General features: G+C 37.4%; 1 protein-coding gene across 5 annotated transcripts in view; it reads left to right on the top strand.

The window, feature by feature from the left end:
- Positions 1 to 19,974, top strand: part of Tcerg1 (transcription elongation regulator 1) — a 49,777-nt gene that overhangs the window by 4,137 nt on the left and 25,666 nt on the right. For 3 of the 5 annotated variants that reach the window (XR_012910296.1, XM_075968745.1, XM_075968744.1), the window contains exons 2-9: positions 2,149 to 2,374; positions 4,939 to 5,091; positions 5,964 to 6,363; positions 9,704 to 9,946; positions 14,633 to 14,695; positions 15,713 to 15,913; positions 16,402 to 16,514; positions 17,462 to 17,550. Coding sequence is in view for 4 of the 5 variants with exons in the window: in XM_075968745.1 (XP_075824860.1) it covers positions 2,149 to 2,374; positions 4,939 to 5,091; positions 5,964 to 6,363; positions 9,704 to 9,946; positions 14,633 to 14,695; positions 15,713 to 15,913; positions 16,402 to 16,514; positions 17,462 to 17,550 (1,488 nt within the window). In the remaining variant the exon portion in view is untranslated. The remainder of the gene's footprint in view (positions 1 to 2,148; positions 2,375 to 4,938; positions 5,092 to 5,963; positions 6,364 to 9,703; positions 9,947 to 14,632; positions 14,696 to 15,712; positions 15,914 to 16,401; positions 16,515 to 17,461; positions 17,551 to 19,974) is intronic. The other 2 variants (XM_075968747.1, XM_075968746.1) reach the window with 1 other exon arrangement.

Raw genomic sequence — 19,974 nt, 5'->3', positions numbered from 1 at the left:
TAGAGATAAGGGTCTTGGGTTGCCCATGATCTATTGCCCCCCCCCCAAGATCTCACTATGTAGTTTGATTGTCCGTCTGTCCTTCCTTTTTTTTTTTTTTTTTTTGCAAGGTTTCTCTATGTAGCCCTGGCTGTCCTGGAACTTGCTCTGTAGACCAGGTTTGTCTGAACTTGCAAAGATACTCCTGCCTCTGCCTCCCAAGTGCTGGGATTAAAGACCTGCATCGTTATGCCTGATCTGCCTCTGTCTTTGAATAGCTAGGATTGCAGGCAATAACTACCATGTCTGGCGGTAATAAAAATAATTATTGTAGGTTCTGTGTCTCATTCTTGTATGGCAGCTTTTGTATAGTATCACTAAAGTATTCATTGGTTCGTATGAGTAGGATTTTTTGTTTTTGTTTTGTTTTTCTCTGTATCCCTGGCTGTCCTGGAATTCACTGTTTAACAGACTAGCTTCAAACTCATAGAGATCTGCCTACCTCTGTCTCCCAAGTGCTTGAATTTAAAGGTGTGCACCACTATGTCTGGCCATATGAGTATTTTTTTAATTACTTATTTTTATTTCATGTGCTCCGGTCTTTTGCCTGCTCGTATGTCTGTGAGGGTGTTGTTGAATCCTTTAGAACTGGAGTTGAAGAGAGTGGTGAGCTGCCATGTGGGTGCAGGAATTAAATCTCTCAGAGCAACCAGTGTTCTTATCTGCTGAGCCATCTCTCAACCCCTCATATGAGTATTCAATGGGCCATACTGTGTCTAGACCTGGCAGTGTGCTGGGGAAATGAGTGAACAGAATCCCCTGAAAGGGTTTATAGGACATTGACATTTTAATTCTTGCTTAACCATTGAACCAGCTGTGAGGGCCTTGGCCACAGATACGGTATTTCACTTTTGTGTGCCCTAGTCCTTACCATAAAATGGGGATAATGGCAGTGTTCACCTCATGTTCTCATAGAAGTGTTACCAAACCAGCAGTATTTGAAGAGCATAGCATACTCCTTGGCACCTTGGCACCACTTCTAGGGATTTTTTTTTTTAATCACTCGAGGCAAAGGTAAATAATAGTACTGTGGTTGGTTTTTTTTTGTTTTTTGTTTTTTTTGAGGCAGGGTTCCACTATGTTGTTAGCCCTGGCTATTCTGGATCTCACTATGTAGAACAATCTGGCCTACAATTCAAAGAGATCCGTCTGCTTTTGCCTTTCGAGCTGGGATTAAAGGCGTGCACCACCACCACCTAGCTATTTATTTATTAGTTATTTACTCAAATGCCGTGGAGAGACTACACTGAGATATTGACCATAGCTTGTGGTGGAGGGTACAGTGAAGGGAAAGTGCACAATATTTGAAGTGTCTTAAGCTACTTCTACTCTCTTCCAATAAAAAGAAAATTCTCGCTACAAATATTTTTTGTGTGTGCCTTGATGTCAGGACACTTGCAGGAATTTGTTATCCTATCATGTAGATCCCAGGGATCAAACTCAGGTGGTCAGGCTTGGCAGCAAGCACCTTTACCTGCTGAGCATCTCACCAGTGCTCCATCCTCCCTTAAAAACTTTAATCTCAGCACTCAGGAAGCAGAGGCCATTCCAGTGTACGTAGTGAGTTAGTTCTAGGACAGCTAGAGCCATGTAGAGAGACCATGTTTCAAAAAAAAAAAAAAAAAACAATTTAAAAAAGCCGGGCATTGGTGCTGCACATCTTTAACCCTTTAATTCTACCTTGCGGATCTGGGGAATCAAACTTAGGGCACTAGGCTCGGCAGTAAGTGCCTTTACCTGTTGAGTCTTTTCACTGCCCAAAACATTATATATTTATTATTAGATTGAAGTTGTATACTCTTGGTTGGAATATGTGGGGTGTTCCTCTCAGTCATATCCTTAGACAACGTTAATTATGATAATCTGGTATTGCTTAATTTTCTGATTTGCTTTTCAGTCCACCTTATGACTATATGTACTGTTGTGGGAAGATATTTTAAAATCATCTAAATTTCCTTCCTTATCTTCATTCACATCTCATTTTACCATGCAGTTGCAGAATAATGGCTTTTCAACTATTGCTTGCACTTGAGCCCTTTAAAAATTGCTCTAGTTTAGTATTAACTACTTTTGTAGTTTTGAGAAACTCTTCACTGTTCTTCCATACAGGATGGCTCAACAGCAGGCCTTGAGGTTCCGAGGCCCAGCTCCCCCACCAAATGCAGTGATGCGAGGCCCGCCACCTCTCATGAGACCTCCTCCTCCTTTCGGCATGATGAGAGGCCCTCCACCACCACCCAGACCCCCCTTTGGACGGCCTCCTTTTGATCCTAATATGCCACCAATGCCTCCCCCAGGAGGAATACCTCCACCCATGGGCCCACCACACCTCCAGGTAAAGAATATACAGATTGCCATTTCTTGGTTGGCATCAGAATCAATTTTATATATAGATTTTGTCTTAAAAACTTGATTCTATTTGTTTTTGTTAAAAGATTCTTCTTTATGTGTATGAGTTTTGCCTACATGTATGTATATGTACGGAGGCCAGAAGCGTGTATCTGATACCCTGAATCTGGAGTTAAAGACAGTTGAAGCCACTGTGTGGGTGCTGGAAACCAAGCCATCTTTCCAGCACCTAAAGATTTTATTTGATTTTTTAAATGTTTTAATTTTTGAATGTTTTATATTTTAGTGGGGGGGGTAGGGGATGGGGGTGGGTATCCAATGCCTTCTGATGCTGCGAACCACTGGACATGGGTACTGGAGACCACGCTTAGCTTCCCTAGAAGAGGAGCAAACATACCTAACTATTGACTCGGTTTCTGTTTTTTTATTTTTTGGAGACAGATTCTCTATAGCTCAGGCTGGCCTTGAATTTACTGTGATTTTCCTGCCTTAGCTCTTAAATATAGGTGTGAGAGATCTCATCTAACAAAAATTCAAGTTTTCAACTTGAACTGTAGAACTATAGAAAATGACACTTAAGGAGACGTGAAGTTATTAATACGGGAGGTTAGCAGGGAGTTTGTTGGGTGGTGACAGAAGACCATTAACACACCTGCCTTGACGACTAGTTTATGTTTATCCTCAGTAACTGGGTTCTCTTCTGTAACCTGTCTGCTGTGTGAGAAGACTTTCACATCTTAGTGTACTGACTGGAGGATGCTTCTCTTTCATGGCTTATGTTGCTAGCAAGTATATAATAGATGGAGATGTATAAATATAATATTGAGTAATTGTCCACTTCTTGAAATGATCCTGAGGTAGAATTTGGAGAATGGTAGTAGATTTAGATTTCAGTTTTTTTCTTTCTTTTTTTCCCTCGTAATGTACAAAGAGGTGTTTATTTTTCTTCCTTCTTTTTTCCCTTTTTTCTTTCTCTCTCTCTCTCTTTCTCTCTCTCTCTCTTTCTCTCTCTCTCTCTTTTTTTCTTTTTGAATTTGATGGGGACTTGCTGTTTAGCATAGGCTGGATTGGACTTGAATTTACTGTATATCCAAGACTGACCTCTGGGTGCTGGAATTGTTGACATGCACCACCATATAAAATATGATAAACTCATATTTAGTTGGAGGCTTGTCTATAAGTGATGTGGCATTATATTTACTTGAAGTTACAAAAATCCAGTTTTCTAAGTAGTGACTATAAATTTACTATATATACATTTGATCTAGTGCAGTTGATTTAAAACTATTAGTTGAATATTATTACAATATGTAGTCAGTAAGTAGTGGAGTGACATGTCTTAAATGCTGTGATGCTGCTTTTGGTCTTGATGGATAATTGTTTTGCTTTACATTAAATCCGCTGAATTATTTGTTGCTTAGGGTTCATGGGACATTAGGGTAGATCTTTTATAAATGGAGTCTGTTGGTCTGTGTATGGAACAGAAACAAGTGGGGTAGAGGGTACTTTCAGGAAAGTGGCACTCAGTTCCTTGTCCAACTTAAGTTGGTTTTGGTAATTGAATTTTTATATTACATTCAAATTATAGACAACATCTTTTTATCCTTGTTCAAAATGGCAGTCCCAATATTCATTTTATTTTTACTTCTGAAACTGATGCATAGTGTAAACTTAGTTGATCAAAGAGTACTTTATTATGCTAAAGTTACCAAGCCCCTAGGTATCAGAAGAAGCAGCAACTTCTCTTCAGATGCAGCTTTGTGAAATCTTGTTAGTAGTCACTGATGACAGTGGAGGAATTTTCAGGTTCTGTGGACTCTGTTATTTCTAAGGTTTCCACTAAAGAGTAGGATGAGAGGCTCATGCAGGGGTGAGTTCAATTCCCAGTGCCAGCACCAGACCAGAATAAAAGAAGCCTGAAGATAGAGTGGACAATTGTTTTCTGTATTTGTGACACTCACTGACATTTAAAATTAGTTTTATTACTATTATAGGAAAAATAGGATAGGAAAATACCTATATAGCTACATTTTTCTTGAAGTAAATAATGAAGGGTTATTGCTGTGTGATTTTGTAAAATAATGTTTGTTAGTAGCTACTGTGAATGAGTTTAGGTCATTGATAAGCTTAGTATTTAAACATAGGGACTTGGGATATAATTCAGGAGTAGAACAATTGCCTTGCATGTACAAGGCTCTGGGGTTCAACTCCTACCACCACAAAAACAAAACATGGAAAAAAATCCCCAGAACATTCTAAAAAGTCAACTTTTTTTCTTTTAAAGCAATCCAGTTTATGAAAAATGCAATGAAATATAAAGAACAAAAAGTTTACCCATGATGGTATAACCTAGAATTAGCACCTGTCAATATTTTGACATTTTTGTTACTAATCATTTTTATTAAAGATTAATCATTTTTCTTATGCAGTAGCCAAATGTATTTGAGCAGACAACTGTTTGCTTTTATAGTTCTTTGCTTATGTGTAGAGGTATAATTTAATAATAACCTGGAGTTTATAAGTGACCATATTGTTCTTGTGTATTCACAGAGACCACCTTTTATGCCTCCACCCATGGGAGCCATGCCTCCTCCTCCAGGTATGATGTTCCCACCAGGAATGCCTCCTGGGACTGCTCCTGGTGCCCCAGCACTGCCTCCCACTGAGGAGATATGGGTAGAAAACAAAACTCCAGATGGGAAGGTAAATTACAAAACATATTCAGCTTGTTATTTCTATGGTGCCAAAGTAGGGAAAATTTGATAGATTGAGATTGTAGTACTTCTGTTCGTTAAAAATGAGCCTCCAGCAGGGGCTAGGCTATAACTCCAGAAGAACTGGCTGCATTAGATTTTGCTGGAGTTATAAGGTTGCATGGAGGCTTGTATTTTAAATGATGTACCACAGATTCTCTAGACTATCTTTAGGCATGGGAATCATTAGCAGGGCTCAGCGTGTAGTTGAACTGTAGTAGCTGAGACTACGGTGAAAGAATACAAAACTAACAGAGAAGGTGCCTGAGGTAAAATGTGACCTAAGGGAAATGTACCTCAGCTTACCACAGTCCTCTTAAGGAATGAAACCATGTGTGCTTCATTTTCTTCAGAGGAGAGTGGTGGCCACACATAAGAAGTTTTTCTAGCAGCATGCTTACCTGAGCCTAGAGGTTTTCTGTGGGGTTTTTATTAGAGGTTGGTCATACAGTACCATTAGTCTGGCATTTCCTAAAATTCCAGACTCCCAGAAGGAAAAGAGACTTTCAGCATAGCTGCATCATTTGCATACACAGTTTAGGCACAGTGCATAGCAACATCAAGTCCAGTTCTGAACATAACTAGTCAACGGCCAATATTGTCAGCAAGGCTTTCCTCTATTTGTAGTCTCAGGCCTTCTTTGTTAACTTCCTTTGCAAAATACTACATTAGCTTTCCTTTCTATTTTATAGACACATAGACTCATATGAGTATTTTGTAACCTTCTCTAAAGTTACTTTAAAAATCTTTTAAGACAAAATATAGTAACGTTATTTGTAATATCAGATATTGTGATTATCACTTTTCCCCGTTCCTTTGCAGGTTTATTACTACAATGCTCGGACACGTGAATCTGCGTGGACCAAGCCAGATGGAGTAAAGGTTATTCAGCAATCAGAACTGACACCTATGCTTGCAGCCCAAGCGCAGGTTCAAGCCCAGGCGCAGGCCCAGGCCCAGGCCCAGGCCCAAGCCCAGGCCCAAGCTCAGGCCCAGGCCCAAGCCCAAGCCCAGGCCCAGGCTCAGGCTCAGGCCCAGGCGCAAGCTCAAGCCCAGGCCCAGGCACAAGTCCAAGCACAAGTGCAAGCGCAGGCAGTAGGCGCCCCCACCCCTACAACCAGTAGCCCAGCTCCTGCAGTGTCTACTTCAACACCATCGTCCACCCCATCCTCTACGACAGCTACCACAACAACTGCTACTTCGGTTGCACAGACAGTATCAAGTGAGTACTGTCCTGGTGTGGGTTTGTATTTAGGGTGTAAAACCAAATAAGTACTGTATTCTGAAAAGGTAATTTCTGGCATTACCTTTGATGGTACTTAAAATGTTTCGACATTAAAATTTCTGAGTTAGAGAAAACCAGGCATTTGAGTAGACATACTCTTACTTGCCCAAGTGTAGTTCTTGAAGTTAAATTGTAAAAGTGTAGCTATTTTAATTGACTAACACTAGTGACTAGGGAATTACAAATTGTGTTCGACCTTATTTTATAGAGTTTTTAATTGAGACTTGAACAAAGGTCAACAAATGAGGACTGATGTGGTTTATGGGATTGGCAGGGAGGTCCTGAGACAGGACAGTTTATATTGGTCAATAGACTGCGTGAGAGCAAGCCCAGGGGATGGATAGTTTTAAAAAAAATCAGACAGATGTTCTGGAATGTTCTTTAGGTGCTAGGTCTGGGTGAAACTGAAGTGAGAAGGCTGTTAGGAATTTTACTTTTTTAGAGATGGTGGGCCCTGAGTAAGTTATTTGTAAATGCAGGGGAAACAGTGAGAAGGAAAAAAATTTTCAAGTATATAGTTACATCCCAAGACTTAGAACTTTAAAAAATAAAAATAAAAACAAGAATGTATACATACCACATATAAGGGCTGAAGAGGAATTTTTTTTTTTTAAACAACTATTCTGTATGTTGGTGGTCTCACTCTGGAAACAGACTGGGCCAGAACTCTTGAAATAATCTTGGCGTGATCATTGTTACTGCATTGCACTGACTAGATTTCCTTATACGGGGTATTCCTGTTGTTTTACTGTCTGGACAATAGATGAGAAAAACAAGCCACACATTATACTTGGTAACTTTAGAAGCTTAAGAATCAGTAGTGTAAAAAAATACTGAAATATATAATCATAATGGATTCAAATTTGAGTGTACCTTATTGATTGAGGAAGTAAGGTATGTGTATAGGCATATATGTCCTCTCCCTCCCCCCAGCCCTGGTGATGGAACCCAGGGCCTTATGCATACTAGACAAGTACTCTACTGCTTAGCAATGAATCCCGCCTGGAGACAGTTTTTTAGACATTATTTAGTATTTTTAGACAAACTGGGGGAAATGTATGAAACAGGAAAACATAGATGTTTTATAAGTATAAGATGTAAATGGAAGGAAAGTTGTGCTGCCTAACTATGTTGTGATTTTTAGCTTATGGTTTTTATGCTTGAGTGTTCAAGGCAGAAACCTGCCAGTGATTTATGGAGTTCATGGTGATAATGGGAGCAGGGTATTAGAGGCAATATAGCTCTCTATGGAGCCTCCTGTTACTTAAGGTCTCTCTGATGGCTTGGGAAGGATGGTACTTCGTTTGCTTTAAGGAGTGTGGTTATGTAGGTATTTTAGTTGTCCTGTGTATGCTCCTTTTTCTGAGTGCTCCAACTTTTGCTGCTGTAATTGTCCTGAAAGGACCTTTATTCTCAACATAAGATAACAAAGTCAGTGCTCTCTTCGCTGCTAGAGTACCAGTTTTTATGTTGTGTGTGTGAGTTTTCTGGTGCTGTGGTTCTAGTCTCACTATTTCTCCACCTTCTCTACATGGTCACTTGCAATGGTAGAATCCCACCCTGGGTTAAAAAGCATGGGTTGAGATGTAGCGCGTTGGTAGTTATTTGAGCACATGGAACTCATAGGAACTTATTGATTGCCTTTCTCCCAGGTTTCCCTTTGACTACCCTGCTGTGGAAAGATGAGTGCATACTATTGCCATCTCCTTGATTGTAATCTTTTCTGCTTGAACTTTTATGTCCCTATAAACTCATTTTTCTGGCATTGGTGCTTTGGAACATAATTTTAGTAATATGAATACAAGTAATACTTTAAAATTAGTTCTGTAAGCTAGAGTATAGATCTGTGGGTACATGGGACTAAATATTCAAATGATTTATTTTACTTGAAGTTGAGCAAAGCTCAATTTTTGAAAGTTTATGGAAACTGATCATAAAGTCAATTTCTCAGAGAAATTGGGAAGAAAATGAATAGACATTATACTGGTCTACAGTTGTTGATGGTGGATCTATGGGACTGGGCAAATGTTGCATGTACTTTGTATTTTTCACACTGTTATAAATTATATTAATATCATACTGTACCCTAAGGCTAGGTCTATGCTAGACCAACATTTCATTCCTGGGCCCCTGAAGATACTTGTTTGGCCCTGCTGTCTATTTAGCCAAGGTGAGTTCCTCATTAACAAGTATGAAATTACTCACATCTTCTAAGCCTAAGTGAGTTTTTCATTTTTAGAAGCAAGAAAGTGATAATGGACAGATTTTTGTTGTCAGATGGACAGTACAGTTGGGTGGTTTGTATCCAGCTCTGTGCTTTTATTTAGAATTGAAGTTGCTTAAAGATTGGAAAAGCACTGTTATTAATTTGGTAAGTTTATTCTTAGTCTAATATAGATAGAGTTTGATACTTTCCCTTTCTTTAAAAAATGACTGAAATCTAGTGAACTATCACAGTGGATTTTATTTGGAACTAGGTAAGTTATAAATAAATACTATGTTTTAGTGAATGAGGTAAAACCTTAGAAATGTGAACTATAGACCTTTTTTTGATCATTTCTACTTTAAATGTGAATTCAAGAGATGAAGTGTTTTATTTTAAATAATTAAAAATGTATTAGCAGAACCCAGATTACCCTGAATTTTACAATTCACCTGGATATACTGTAGATGGGAAATATGTAAAATATTTTCTTAAATTTTGAAATAATTAAAGAAGGCGTGAGATGTTTTCTGTCTACTCATTCATAGCTACAGTTTAATTGTTTGCACATTCTTGTTCCTCTGTTCTTACTTGCTTAGATAGTTCCGGTAATGTAATTGATTTCCCTTCTTCTCTTCTTCCTGTGTTAATTCATCACATGAACTCTTTGTTTACATTTATGAAATTATGCTAATAGTGTGAGAAGACACAGTTATACGCAGTGGTGTCCATTTTCCAACTCCATTTTGTCTGCATAAGTGTTGTCCTACCCAGCAAAGAAGTACAGACTTTGTGACACTTCCTTACTCAAGGCTGGTGTCTTAGGAGTCGAGTGTCACCTGCGTTTTTCTGAACACTTCTGTTGCTCTGTCCTTTTTGCCTTCCCTCCTGCTTCTTTTACTACTTGCTTAAATTTCATTTTGCTGACTATTTTCAAGCTTCTTGAAGATGGATTTTGTGAAACATTTCTGCAGTGTATGGGATAATGGGCCTTTAAATGCTGCATGAATGAGTGATAGGTGAATACGGTAAAAAGGTTCCTGAAGGAGTGATGTGTGTTTTCTCTTTTATCAGCACCAACAACACAGGACCAGACTCCAAGTTCTGCTGTCTCAGTTGCCACGCCTACAGTTAGTGTTTCAACTCCTGCTCCTACAGCCACACCTGTGCAAACTGTACCCCAGCCACACCCCCAGACGTTACCTCCTGCTGTTCCTCATTCAGTACCTCAGCCAGCAGCAGCAATACCTGCTTTTCCACCAGTAATGGTTCCTCCATTTCGTGTTCCCCTTCCTGGCATGCCAATTCCACTTCCAGGTAAACAACAGATTGCGGTTGCTTTTCTAGCTGTTTTCACATTGTCAGTCTGTTCTCATGTGTCTGTTACATTTGAATTTTGCCTTGAATCTCACCTGTTTGAAACGTTTTTGAAAGATTCATGGCTAACTGCGATATTTTTTTTCCTAAGTTTTGGTAAATGTCTTTTTTTGTTGTTGTTTACATATCTTAAAATTTAGAGTCACATTTAAAACTACACTTATTTTGGATAATAGCCTCAGTGAAAGAAATGATTTTTTTTTTGTTTCTAAATGTGTTCTAAATGTAATTTTTAAAGGGATTGAGTCTATAAAGCTGATGAGTTACAAGCTATAACTGCTAGCACAGGTTGAATAATGTACACAGTATATTGTTCTAACACATGCATTCAGTCTTAAGTTTTGAACCATTTTAGGAGGTAGGTACACAGACAAGTTAAATTACTTGTCCAGTGTCACCTAGCTAACTGATAGGGTTAGGTATCGATCTGGTACCCTCCAGATCCAGGTACCAAGCTCTTAATAATTATGTTGTTCTGGGAAGAAAATGTGAGTCAGTTAAGTGTGAACAGATCGGGGTAAGACAAATCAGAAGGTTTCTGTGCAACATTTATAACATGCATTAGTTAAAAATTTGTTATGGCAAATTTGTGTGTGTTGTTGTGATATGAAATTATGAAGACTAGAGAAGGAATTAAAAGACTTGTGGGTAAGTTTTCTGTCAGGGATTGCATAATAGTATTGGGCATTCTGATTTGAGTGCGTTTGCTGTTGTCAAATGCCTGGATTTCATCCTTGATCCATGATTTATTCCTTATGTGCTGTAGTTGAAAGTAGTGATACCTGTAGACAAGTTCACAAGACTAGTTTGGTGAGGGTGAAGAGAACCCGGCTTCTGTCTCTTAAGTTTGACACTTTTCATGAGATTACTGCTATTTTATTCTATCAGGTTCTGTGTAAAAATAGAGATGTGCTGTAACTCCATTTAAATAGTTAACATTTGCAAGAACCAAAAATTTAAGAATTGATTTTTTTATTCTAATAAAAATCTTTTAAACATTGTTGATGTACTAAAAAATATTCTATATGTGAAGGTGACAAAACTCTAGTTATTTAAAAATAAGAAAAACAGAAGTTGTTCAGTACTAAGGATTGCTTTTTTTCTCTTGAGTTAAATTTAAGAGAAGCTGAGTACTTTGTTCTACTGCTGCTTACTACTATTATTGTTATTATTTATTTATTTATTTTTGGAGACAGGGTTTCTCTGTGTAGACATGGCAGTCTTGGAACTCTCTCTGTAGCTCAGGTGGGCCTCGATCTCATAAAAATCTGCTTGCTGAGTGTTGGGATTAAAGGTGTGTGCCAGCTCCCAAGCAGCATCTTATTTTTGTAGGGAAGTAGCAAATGGGGTGTAGTTTGATACTTGTCAAAAGTTCATTGTTTTTAAAAAAAAAATTATTATTGAGAGATATAGTGTCTTGCCGTGTAGGCCACCCTAGCCTAGTGTTCACTTTTCTAGTCGTAAACCGTGAAATGGTGGTCTCCTTTATGGTTAAGGACGTGTTGGGGCTAGCTCCAGGTTTGAGTTTGGAAGTACTGAGCTGTTAATTTGCAGGGACAGACTGAGAGGTAGCATGGTGATGCTTTCACACTATTTTGAGAAACCATTGTCTTCTGAAAGGATTCTTTGTTCTGGTGTTCCTACTTGGAGCAGAGAAAAGGTAGAGGGTATACACACACACTAGCAAGATTTGTGTGGAATGTGGAAGTTTGCCAGATTCTTCATTTTCATACTTTCTAAATTTAGGGTAGGTAGTGATGACCACAAAATCAAGATGATACTTTTGAAGTTTGGAAATAAATGACAATACATGGCAGCCACTAATAACACTTTGTAAGTTAACTGGAAGGAAACTTGGCCTCCCCTGTCTCTGTCTCTCTTATTCTTCTTTCCTCTCTGTGTTTGTGCATTGTGGAGTGTTTGTGTGTGTGTGCACACGAGTGCAGTTTTGGGAACTGAACTCAGGGACTTGTGCATGCTAGGCAAGTACTGTATTCCTGAGTTATACTTCCAGCCCAAGAAAACTCCCAACTGGGTAGCAGTTGGGCTGTCCAAGATACCAAAATTCTTTGGAGGGTGTCTTATAGAAATTAACAGTGATATTTGTTGGTATTATGGTATTTTTGATTCAATATTCATCTATTTTTCTCATTACCCTTTTTTATTCTTAAGTTCTACAAATTAGTTTAGTGAAAATGACCAAAACACTTAGTATCTCCTCCCTGTATTTCTTATTCTATACAATTAGATCCTCTGTTTTCCCCGTTTTAATGTCAACTTTGAATTAAGGTAAATTGGAAGGTTTTTTGTTTTGTTTTGTTTTTTAAATGATTTTTCAAGACAGGTTTCTCTGTTGCCCTGGCTGTCCTGGAACTCACTTTGTTGAATAGGCTGGCCTTGAACTTACAGAGATCTGCCTGTTTCTTGAGAGTAAAGGTGTGTGCCAGAACCTGGCTAAATTGGAAGGAGTTATTTTGTTGTTGTTTAAGACAGGGTCTCTCTGTAGCGTTGGAGCCTGTCCTGGAACTAGCTCTTGTAGACCAGGCTGGCCTCAAACTCACAGAGATCTGCCTGCCTCTGCCTCCCAAGTGCTGGGATTAAAGGCGTGCACCACCATCGCCCAGGAGTTATTTGTATATTATTTATTTTGCAGCTTGAAATTCTTTAAAATAGCATCATCTGGTTGTAATAAGGATAATTAAGTAAGAGATAAACATGGTGAAGGAAAGTAGTGGAAGAATTAGATGAAATACAAGAATAAGAGGTAGGCTTTGAGGGTGGTAACAGATTAGGGTTAGGGGGTGTCTGTTTTTAAAACTGAAATCTTACCTGCAATTTTAAGAAATTTACTGTCACTGACGTCAGAATTATCCAAAATGCTAAGTGGAATTTTCTAATTTCCTAATAGAGCATATTTTGAGGACAGCATAATTTGTAGGAAAATTGGACAAAAGCTCCCCCTTTAAAAAAGGTTAGTATTTCAGATATGTGGTTATTTTGTGAGTATTCATAATATGCTTGTAATTGTCAGGGAAAGCCTTAGAGTTATCGGTTTAGCTTATAGTAAGGAGGAAAGACTAGAGTTGGCCCTGTTGATTTTTATCATTGGTAGTTATGTCTGAATATGAAGATTTGATTAATTTTAAGTTACATAGTGAAAAATTTTTTGGAGGCTAGTTTAGAAGAATAGAGATGGGAATAAAGTATGTATGTTCTAAGGGAAGTGGTGGCTTAATAGGTTTGGTGATCTTGTAGATTACAGTATTCATATTAACTTAATATTTACAGCCTGTAGTTTCTTTAGTGAAGTGAATTTTTCTTTGCTTTATTTCAACATTAGGGAAATAAAGCTACATATAGAGCTTTCTTCACTCAGCATGCTTTGGTAATTCAAGGATTTTATTTTGATTTAAGTTTGTAGAAAGTTTAGTGTTAATATTCTTTATGTGAAATGGCAAAGAAATTAAAGACACTTCAAAAATGTGTGTGTGCTTGTGCGTGTGTGTCTAGTTTAAATTGTTTGAAAACACAGTTTACTTTCTGAATTAGGAGAGACTTCTTTTCCCTACCTTCAGTAGGATTTAATAAATAAAAATAAGCAATAAAGTTTATTTTTAGTAAAGGATTTTAATTTTTTAGATTTGTAGTACCAAACTAAGTTGAAGGTTTTTTCCAGGTACAAAAAAACTTATTTCCCCTGTATTCTTTAGACTTTTAAACATTTTGAAATTCACATTCAATTTTGAACTTCTTCAGTTTTCCAGCTTTTCTTTTCGTTCTTTTTCCATCATTGTAATGCCTTATGATGAGTCTTCCTTCTTCTCAAAACTGTATGTAATATCTGTTCTTAATACATGGGCTACTGTAGCCAGCAGAGTGATAGAGGTGGCTGCTGTTCCCAGCAGACAGTGACTGAGAACATTAAAGGGATGAAGTGTAGTCTTGGCCTGCCTCCACAGTGTTCCATATTCGTGCCATTCCATGTTGTGGGCACCAAGCAGATATTTTGACACTAGTTGAATGCTGCTCTCTCCATCTATGCTTTTGTTTTCACCATTATTTGCAGTGGGATATTTAAATCCATTTTATGCCTTATTTTCTTATTTCCCTTGCCTCTCTGCCCTGTCTTCCTTTCTGTTTTTGCATAGTTGTGCTCTATTCTTGTCTTCCTTTCTATTTTTGCATAGTTGTGCTCTATTCTTCAGACCCAGCCTGTAGTTTGAAATGAGCATCAGCATAGCAAAAGTACCTTGTCAGCACAGTGCTGCGTGCACTGCCTTTTACTGGCCTGTAAGCAACCACAGCTGGGTTTGGTGTCTGGTGGGGAAAGTTCCCACATGAGAATTTATTACATATAAGTGACAAAGGGGTTTTCTTTCGTTGAATTTAAACTTTGAGACTCCTTCAGATGTGAGAGCTGGTAGGTAATCGGTGTTATAGCTTAGAAATAGAATCATTGGCTTTGGACCACTTCCACAAAATGTCAACTACTATTTTATTCCATTCTTGGTCTTTCTCATTGGAAATAGATTCTAAATTGTAGTGGTAAAATAGTTCCCTGAATCCCAGTGGTAGCCGACATACAATGGCAGCTTTCCAACCAATGCTTGCTTATCCATTTTACAGGTGTAGCAATGATGCAAATAGTCAGCTGCCCGTATGTAAAGACAGTCGCTACCACCAAGACCGGTAATTTTAAAACATCTTAGTTTGTTTTGTCTGTAAGTTGGCATGGTAGTGAATGTTGTTGTTTATCCTTTTATTTATTTTTTGCCCTAGTGAGTGGAGCTTAAAAAATATTTTTTTTTAATGAGCAGTTTAAATTCAGTTATCATATTTGGCCAACACTTAATTTCCCAATTGCCTGTAGTTTTAGCTTCTTTGGTTCACAAAAGCAAATGAGGTCAGATCACTTTATATCTTAATTTATGTAATAAGTGTAAACAACTTCATTCTCATATTCATAACATTTAATTTTATTTTTGATGTATGTTTTTAAGTTAAATCTAAAATGTCATTTCCATGTGTAAAATGATGTGATTATGCTTGCATGCAAGTGACTATGTGCGTGTGATATTTGTATATAGCATATGTTTGCATTTTAAAGTGACCAAAGTAAGACTGCCTAGAACATAGATCCTAGGATTTTGTTTTCCATTTGGATTCTTGTATCCATATTTTAACAGTATTTTAAATAATACCGGCTTATTTAGCATTATAAAAAACAAAAACTGTGGCTTGTCTTTTAAACTAGACTGTGTCTGACTTCTTAAGGGAAAGGGTGATGTGATAGTCTGTACGGCTTATCAGTTGCAGTTGTTAAGTCATGTTTCTTTAAAACAAAGAACTTTTATTCTGAGAAGTAGGGAATTTGTGTTGGGAATTACACTCAGTGAATTGTTATCTCTTTAGAATTTGAGAACTTAAAAAAGTATATTTAGTCTATCATGGTATTTAGACACTGTCATAGAAGACACCTAAACTTTTGACTGTTCTTAAGGTTTAATTTTTGGATCCAGTTTCCGCATCCAGTTGAATTTAGACATTAGAGTCAAAAGACCAAGGAGATAGGGTGACTAATATTTAATTTAGTTCACCTTTTATATACTATTCTTGTTCTAAGTATTTATTAATATTTATACTAGGAGGATTTAGCTTGTGGTTTTATTTAGTAGTTGGATCTAACTTTTTATTATTCTTTTTTAGGTGTATTACCAGGAATGGCCCCTCCTATAGTACCCATGATACATCCCCAGGTTGCTATTGCAGCTTCACCTGCTACCTTAGCTGGAGCAACAGCAGTTTCTGAGTGGACTGAATATAAAACGGCAGATGGGAAGACATACTATTACAATAATAGAACACTAGAATCAACATGGGAAAAGCCCCAAGAACTGAAGGAAAAAGGTATAGTTGTTTTGTGGCTTAGGATGTAGTATGAACTGTAACAAGTAGCTATTTGGAATTCATATTTTGTAAACTACAAAATATTTTTTAAATGTTCATGCATATTACACATTTTTCAGTTAATGAAGCATTGTATAATTATATTGTCCTTATGGAGACTGATAACACTGATTAACAAAATTTAGGTCTTTGGCATTTAGTATGTAGCAGGTTTATAATGCTGCGTGTTATGAGTCCTTGCTTCTCCGCAGCATAGTTCAGTATTTTATGGGTAGTTGCTGCAGGCGATAGACATGACCTGAGAATATGTTCTCTTGAAGTCAGCAGGTTAAAGAGTTTTCTAATTATATTAAGAGATAGTACCAAGAAGTGCATTTTATGTGTATGGTTATCATTTAGAAATAGAGCATCTCAACTGCTTACTCTGTGCAAGTTCTTTTAAAAATTACAGAAAACTGTTGAATGACATTGTCTTAGTTATTTAACAGAAAAATTAGATGAGAAGATTAAAGAGCCAATTAAGGAGGCATCTGAAGAACCACTGCCAATGGAGACAGAGGAGGAAGATCCTAAGGAGGAACCTATAAAGGAGATAAAGGAGGTAAAGGGCCAAGGCATGCTAAACTGGGGACCAACCTGTGTTGTTTGTAGTATCTACACAAAACTGAACATGTATTTGATGGATATTAAAACAGTTTCAAATTTGACTTTTAAAATTTTGGGGTTCTTTGAAGTTTCTAATATTTTTCCCTTTGAAAGGTTCGTTAATATTTTAGGTATAATAATTTTTGTTTTAAAGTGTGGGTGTGTTTTCATTGCATATATGTGTGGATACCCTTGGAGGCCAGAAGAGAGTAGATGTCAGATCCTTGGATCTGTAGTTACAGGCAGTGTAAATTGCTTGATCTGGGAACTGAACTCAGGGCCTTGGGAAGAGCAGTACACATTCCTAACAGCTGAGCTATCTCTCCAGCCCTTTCCTTTTTATACTTAACTGAGGTCCATTGAACGGTAAGGTTTTGACCTAGAGGTTGAAACTAATCTCCAGCCTCTTGACCTGCAGACTGGTTCATGTTAAAGTTAGAAGTACAATTTACTGTTTGAAGAATGCTGAGTGTATTTCATCTGCCCTCCCCACTGTCCACTTAGTGTGGAGTGGTCCCTTTGTAATCTTGAGTTCTGGTTTGTGGAGCTTCTTTCATTCTCTAAGATGACAATGATAGCCATGTCTCAGTACTACAAAAGTTAGAAGAAGTAAGAAACCATGTTAAAGGAAGAGGCCTCCTAGTTTTCTCTACTCTAGTTATTTCTGTTGTAAGCACATGGCTAGTCTGTGATACAGGGCTAGTTGCTGCTGCTCGTTTCTGCTGAAGTGAGATTCAGCTCTTAATGTAGAACAAGGATGTATAACTTTATAGAAATTCCTACCCAGAATCTTACAGTTCTTACAATAGGTCCTGGGTTAGTTTCCATTTGAGGTATTTGTGATGATACTTTATTTTTCATTTGTCGTGTACTATTTATTAAATAAAATACTATTTATCTTAGGAGCCCAAAGAAGAAGAGATGACTGAAGAAGAAAAGGCTGCCCAGAAGGCAAAGCCAGTAGCTACTACTCCTATTCCTGGTACTCCGTGGTATGTACTTAACTGAGGAATTTTATTTATTTTACTTGATTCTTAAATGACTTCTGTGGGAAGAAAAAAGGGTTTAAAAGTATAGGTCATATTTTTTTAACTGTCAATATTTTGATCCTTGTTTGTTATAGTTGGGGTATGCAGACCTAAAATTCGGTTGGCACAATATTTTCCATAATTACCAAACAAATATCTTCTTCCCTTTATGGTCGTGTCCTTATAGTTGTGTATTTGAACCACTGTGAAATCTTGAGTCTGCTTTTTATTATTTAATGTTTTAAATTTATTTCTGTGTACATATAATTATGCATATGTAGATTCCCACTATGTGATTATTACAGAAATCTGTAAAATTACAACTTATAATCCAATTATGGAATAATCTCCTTACTCTTCTTGGGCTTGTTTTTTGCTTCTTGGGTGTGGTTTTTCCCTTTCTTCCTCTGTTCCTTCTCACTTATTTAACCCATATCCACTGCAGTACTGTGGCGACTTGTTTCTTCTTGAGGCTTTGTGCTATTACATAGAGTCTTTCACAACTTATTTTTGTTGCTACTTTTGTCCCTGTCCCTCTCTGCTGCCCCCCCCTCCATTTTTTTTTCCCTGTGGTGACCTAGCATCTGTGTTTAAAAACCATGTCTGTGAGATAATGTTAAATAGGTTCTTTTCTTTTTGAATTTCCCACAAAATAGCAAGCAGATCTTGAGGGCGATGACATCCCTAGACTAGATTCTATGTTATTAAGGGATGACAGTGGTATGTCCTTGTATTAGCTCTTTTTCTACTTTATTAATGGAAATATCTGTGGAGAGAGACCCTCATTAGCATTGCTATCTTAAGGGGACAGACTGTATTAGAAAGGATTTAGCAGTTCCAGAATAGTTGACTTAAATGTCCTTATGTTTCTTCTGGTGGAGGTATTATCTTTACTGATAGCTCATCTCTGGTTCTTAAATCTCTCCTGATTTGATTCTTTCATATTTCTGTTTCTTTCTGCTGTGACAAGATGTTGAGGCTTGTCTTTCTGTATTTCTGGTTTTGGATTTAGCTATTTTTCCAAGGAGACCTAGTTCATTTTTGTGAGCAGTGGCATTTATAAGTCATGGTGTTAAATTTTGGGATAGTGCTGCTGTTGAATTCTGACTTTAAAAATACTGTGGTAGATTTAGGTGGAAGACTCATATTTAAAGGTACAATGTGACTTCATACCATTTCGTGCCATTGAGTTTTATAGCACCATTTTTCTGAATGCATCATCTGTCTCACATCTTACTGAGTTCCTGTTTCTTGCTGTGAAAATGGCTGTTTCTCAATGATGGCAGCATAATTATACTATTTGCCTTTCTCACACGGGTCACAATATCAGTATTGACACTGCCTCTAATGTAATTGACACTATCTCTGATGTATTTGCTAAGGCAGTTTAAACTTTTGTAATTTTGTATGTAGGGAATATCACTAAGGCTTGTAGTAAAAATGTGTTTTAAAGACCCTAGGTATGGTTTTCTACATATATTATTCACTGATTTAATAAACTCATTTAAAAGTAACTATGCAAAATGTTTCTATATAAAATCAGTTATAAAAATAGTCTGTATTTAATACGCATGCTCCTAAGTTTGGTTTATCATGATAAAACTGGTAACCAACCTCATACGTTTGGGGCTTCATGCTCACATGTGGACCTGTTCTTGGAATAGTTGAACATTCCTTTAGACTTTTGTAATTATTGCTTCTTTATTTTTTCTGTTCTGAAACAGTTGTAATTTATATGTCTAAACATTTGGATCTAGTCTCCCTCCAAACCCTTAACTGTTTTTCTTATGATTTTTATCTGTAGGGTTGTTTCCCCCATCCCCCTAATTGACCTTTTAAGACTTTTTTAAGGGGGTTAAAGCTTGAGGTTGAGGGTGGGGAGGGACTGAGCAGGGCAGATCTGAAAACAAGGTAGTAGGTGAGGGGTTTAAGCATTCTGGGTCTACGCCCCCCCCCCCCACCAGTCTGCTCAGACTCCCATTCACATCTTCCGTACCAGTAGTCTGCATCCCTTAAGTTAGAGGTTCTTTAACACATGGGTTGTGACCCCTTTGGGTAGTCTAATGACCTTTTCACAGGAGTTGCCTAAGAACATCAGAAAACAGATATTTATATTACAATTCAAACCCAGAGGTTGGCCTGTCTTTGTGCTGGGATTGAAGGCATGTGCCACCACCACCCGGCTGGATATATTTTTATATTTCAATTTTGCTATGGTTTATACAAACAGCTTACAATGTCATTTTAAATCTACTCTGTCAGTTCTTGCTTTTATTTGGTATAATGAAACTATTAACAGTTAATGTAAATTTTGATAGCATTGAATTTGAGATATAATTATTTACTGGTTTTCTTTTCTAACCTTTTGTTCCTCTGTTCTCTCTTAAT

This window comes from Microtus pennsylvanicus, chromosome 4, assembly GCF_037038515.1.
Source record: "Microtus pennsylvanicus isolate mMicPen1 chromosome 4, mMicPen1.hap1, whole genome shotgun sequence".
Classification (NCBI taxonomy): domain Eukaryota; kingdom Metazoa; phylum Chordata; class Mammalia; order Rodentia; family Cricetidae; genus Microtus; species Microtus pennsylvanicus.
This window is presented reverse-complemented; position numbering and strand designations above follow the sequence as displayed.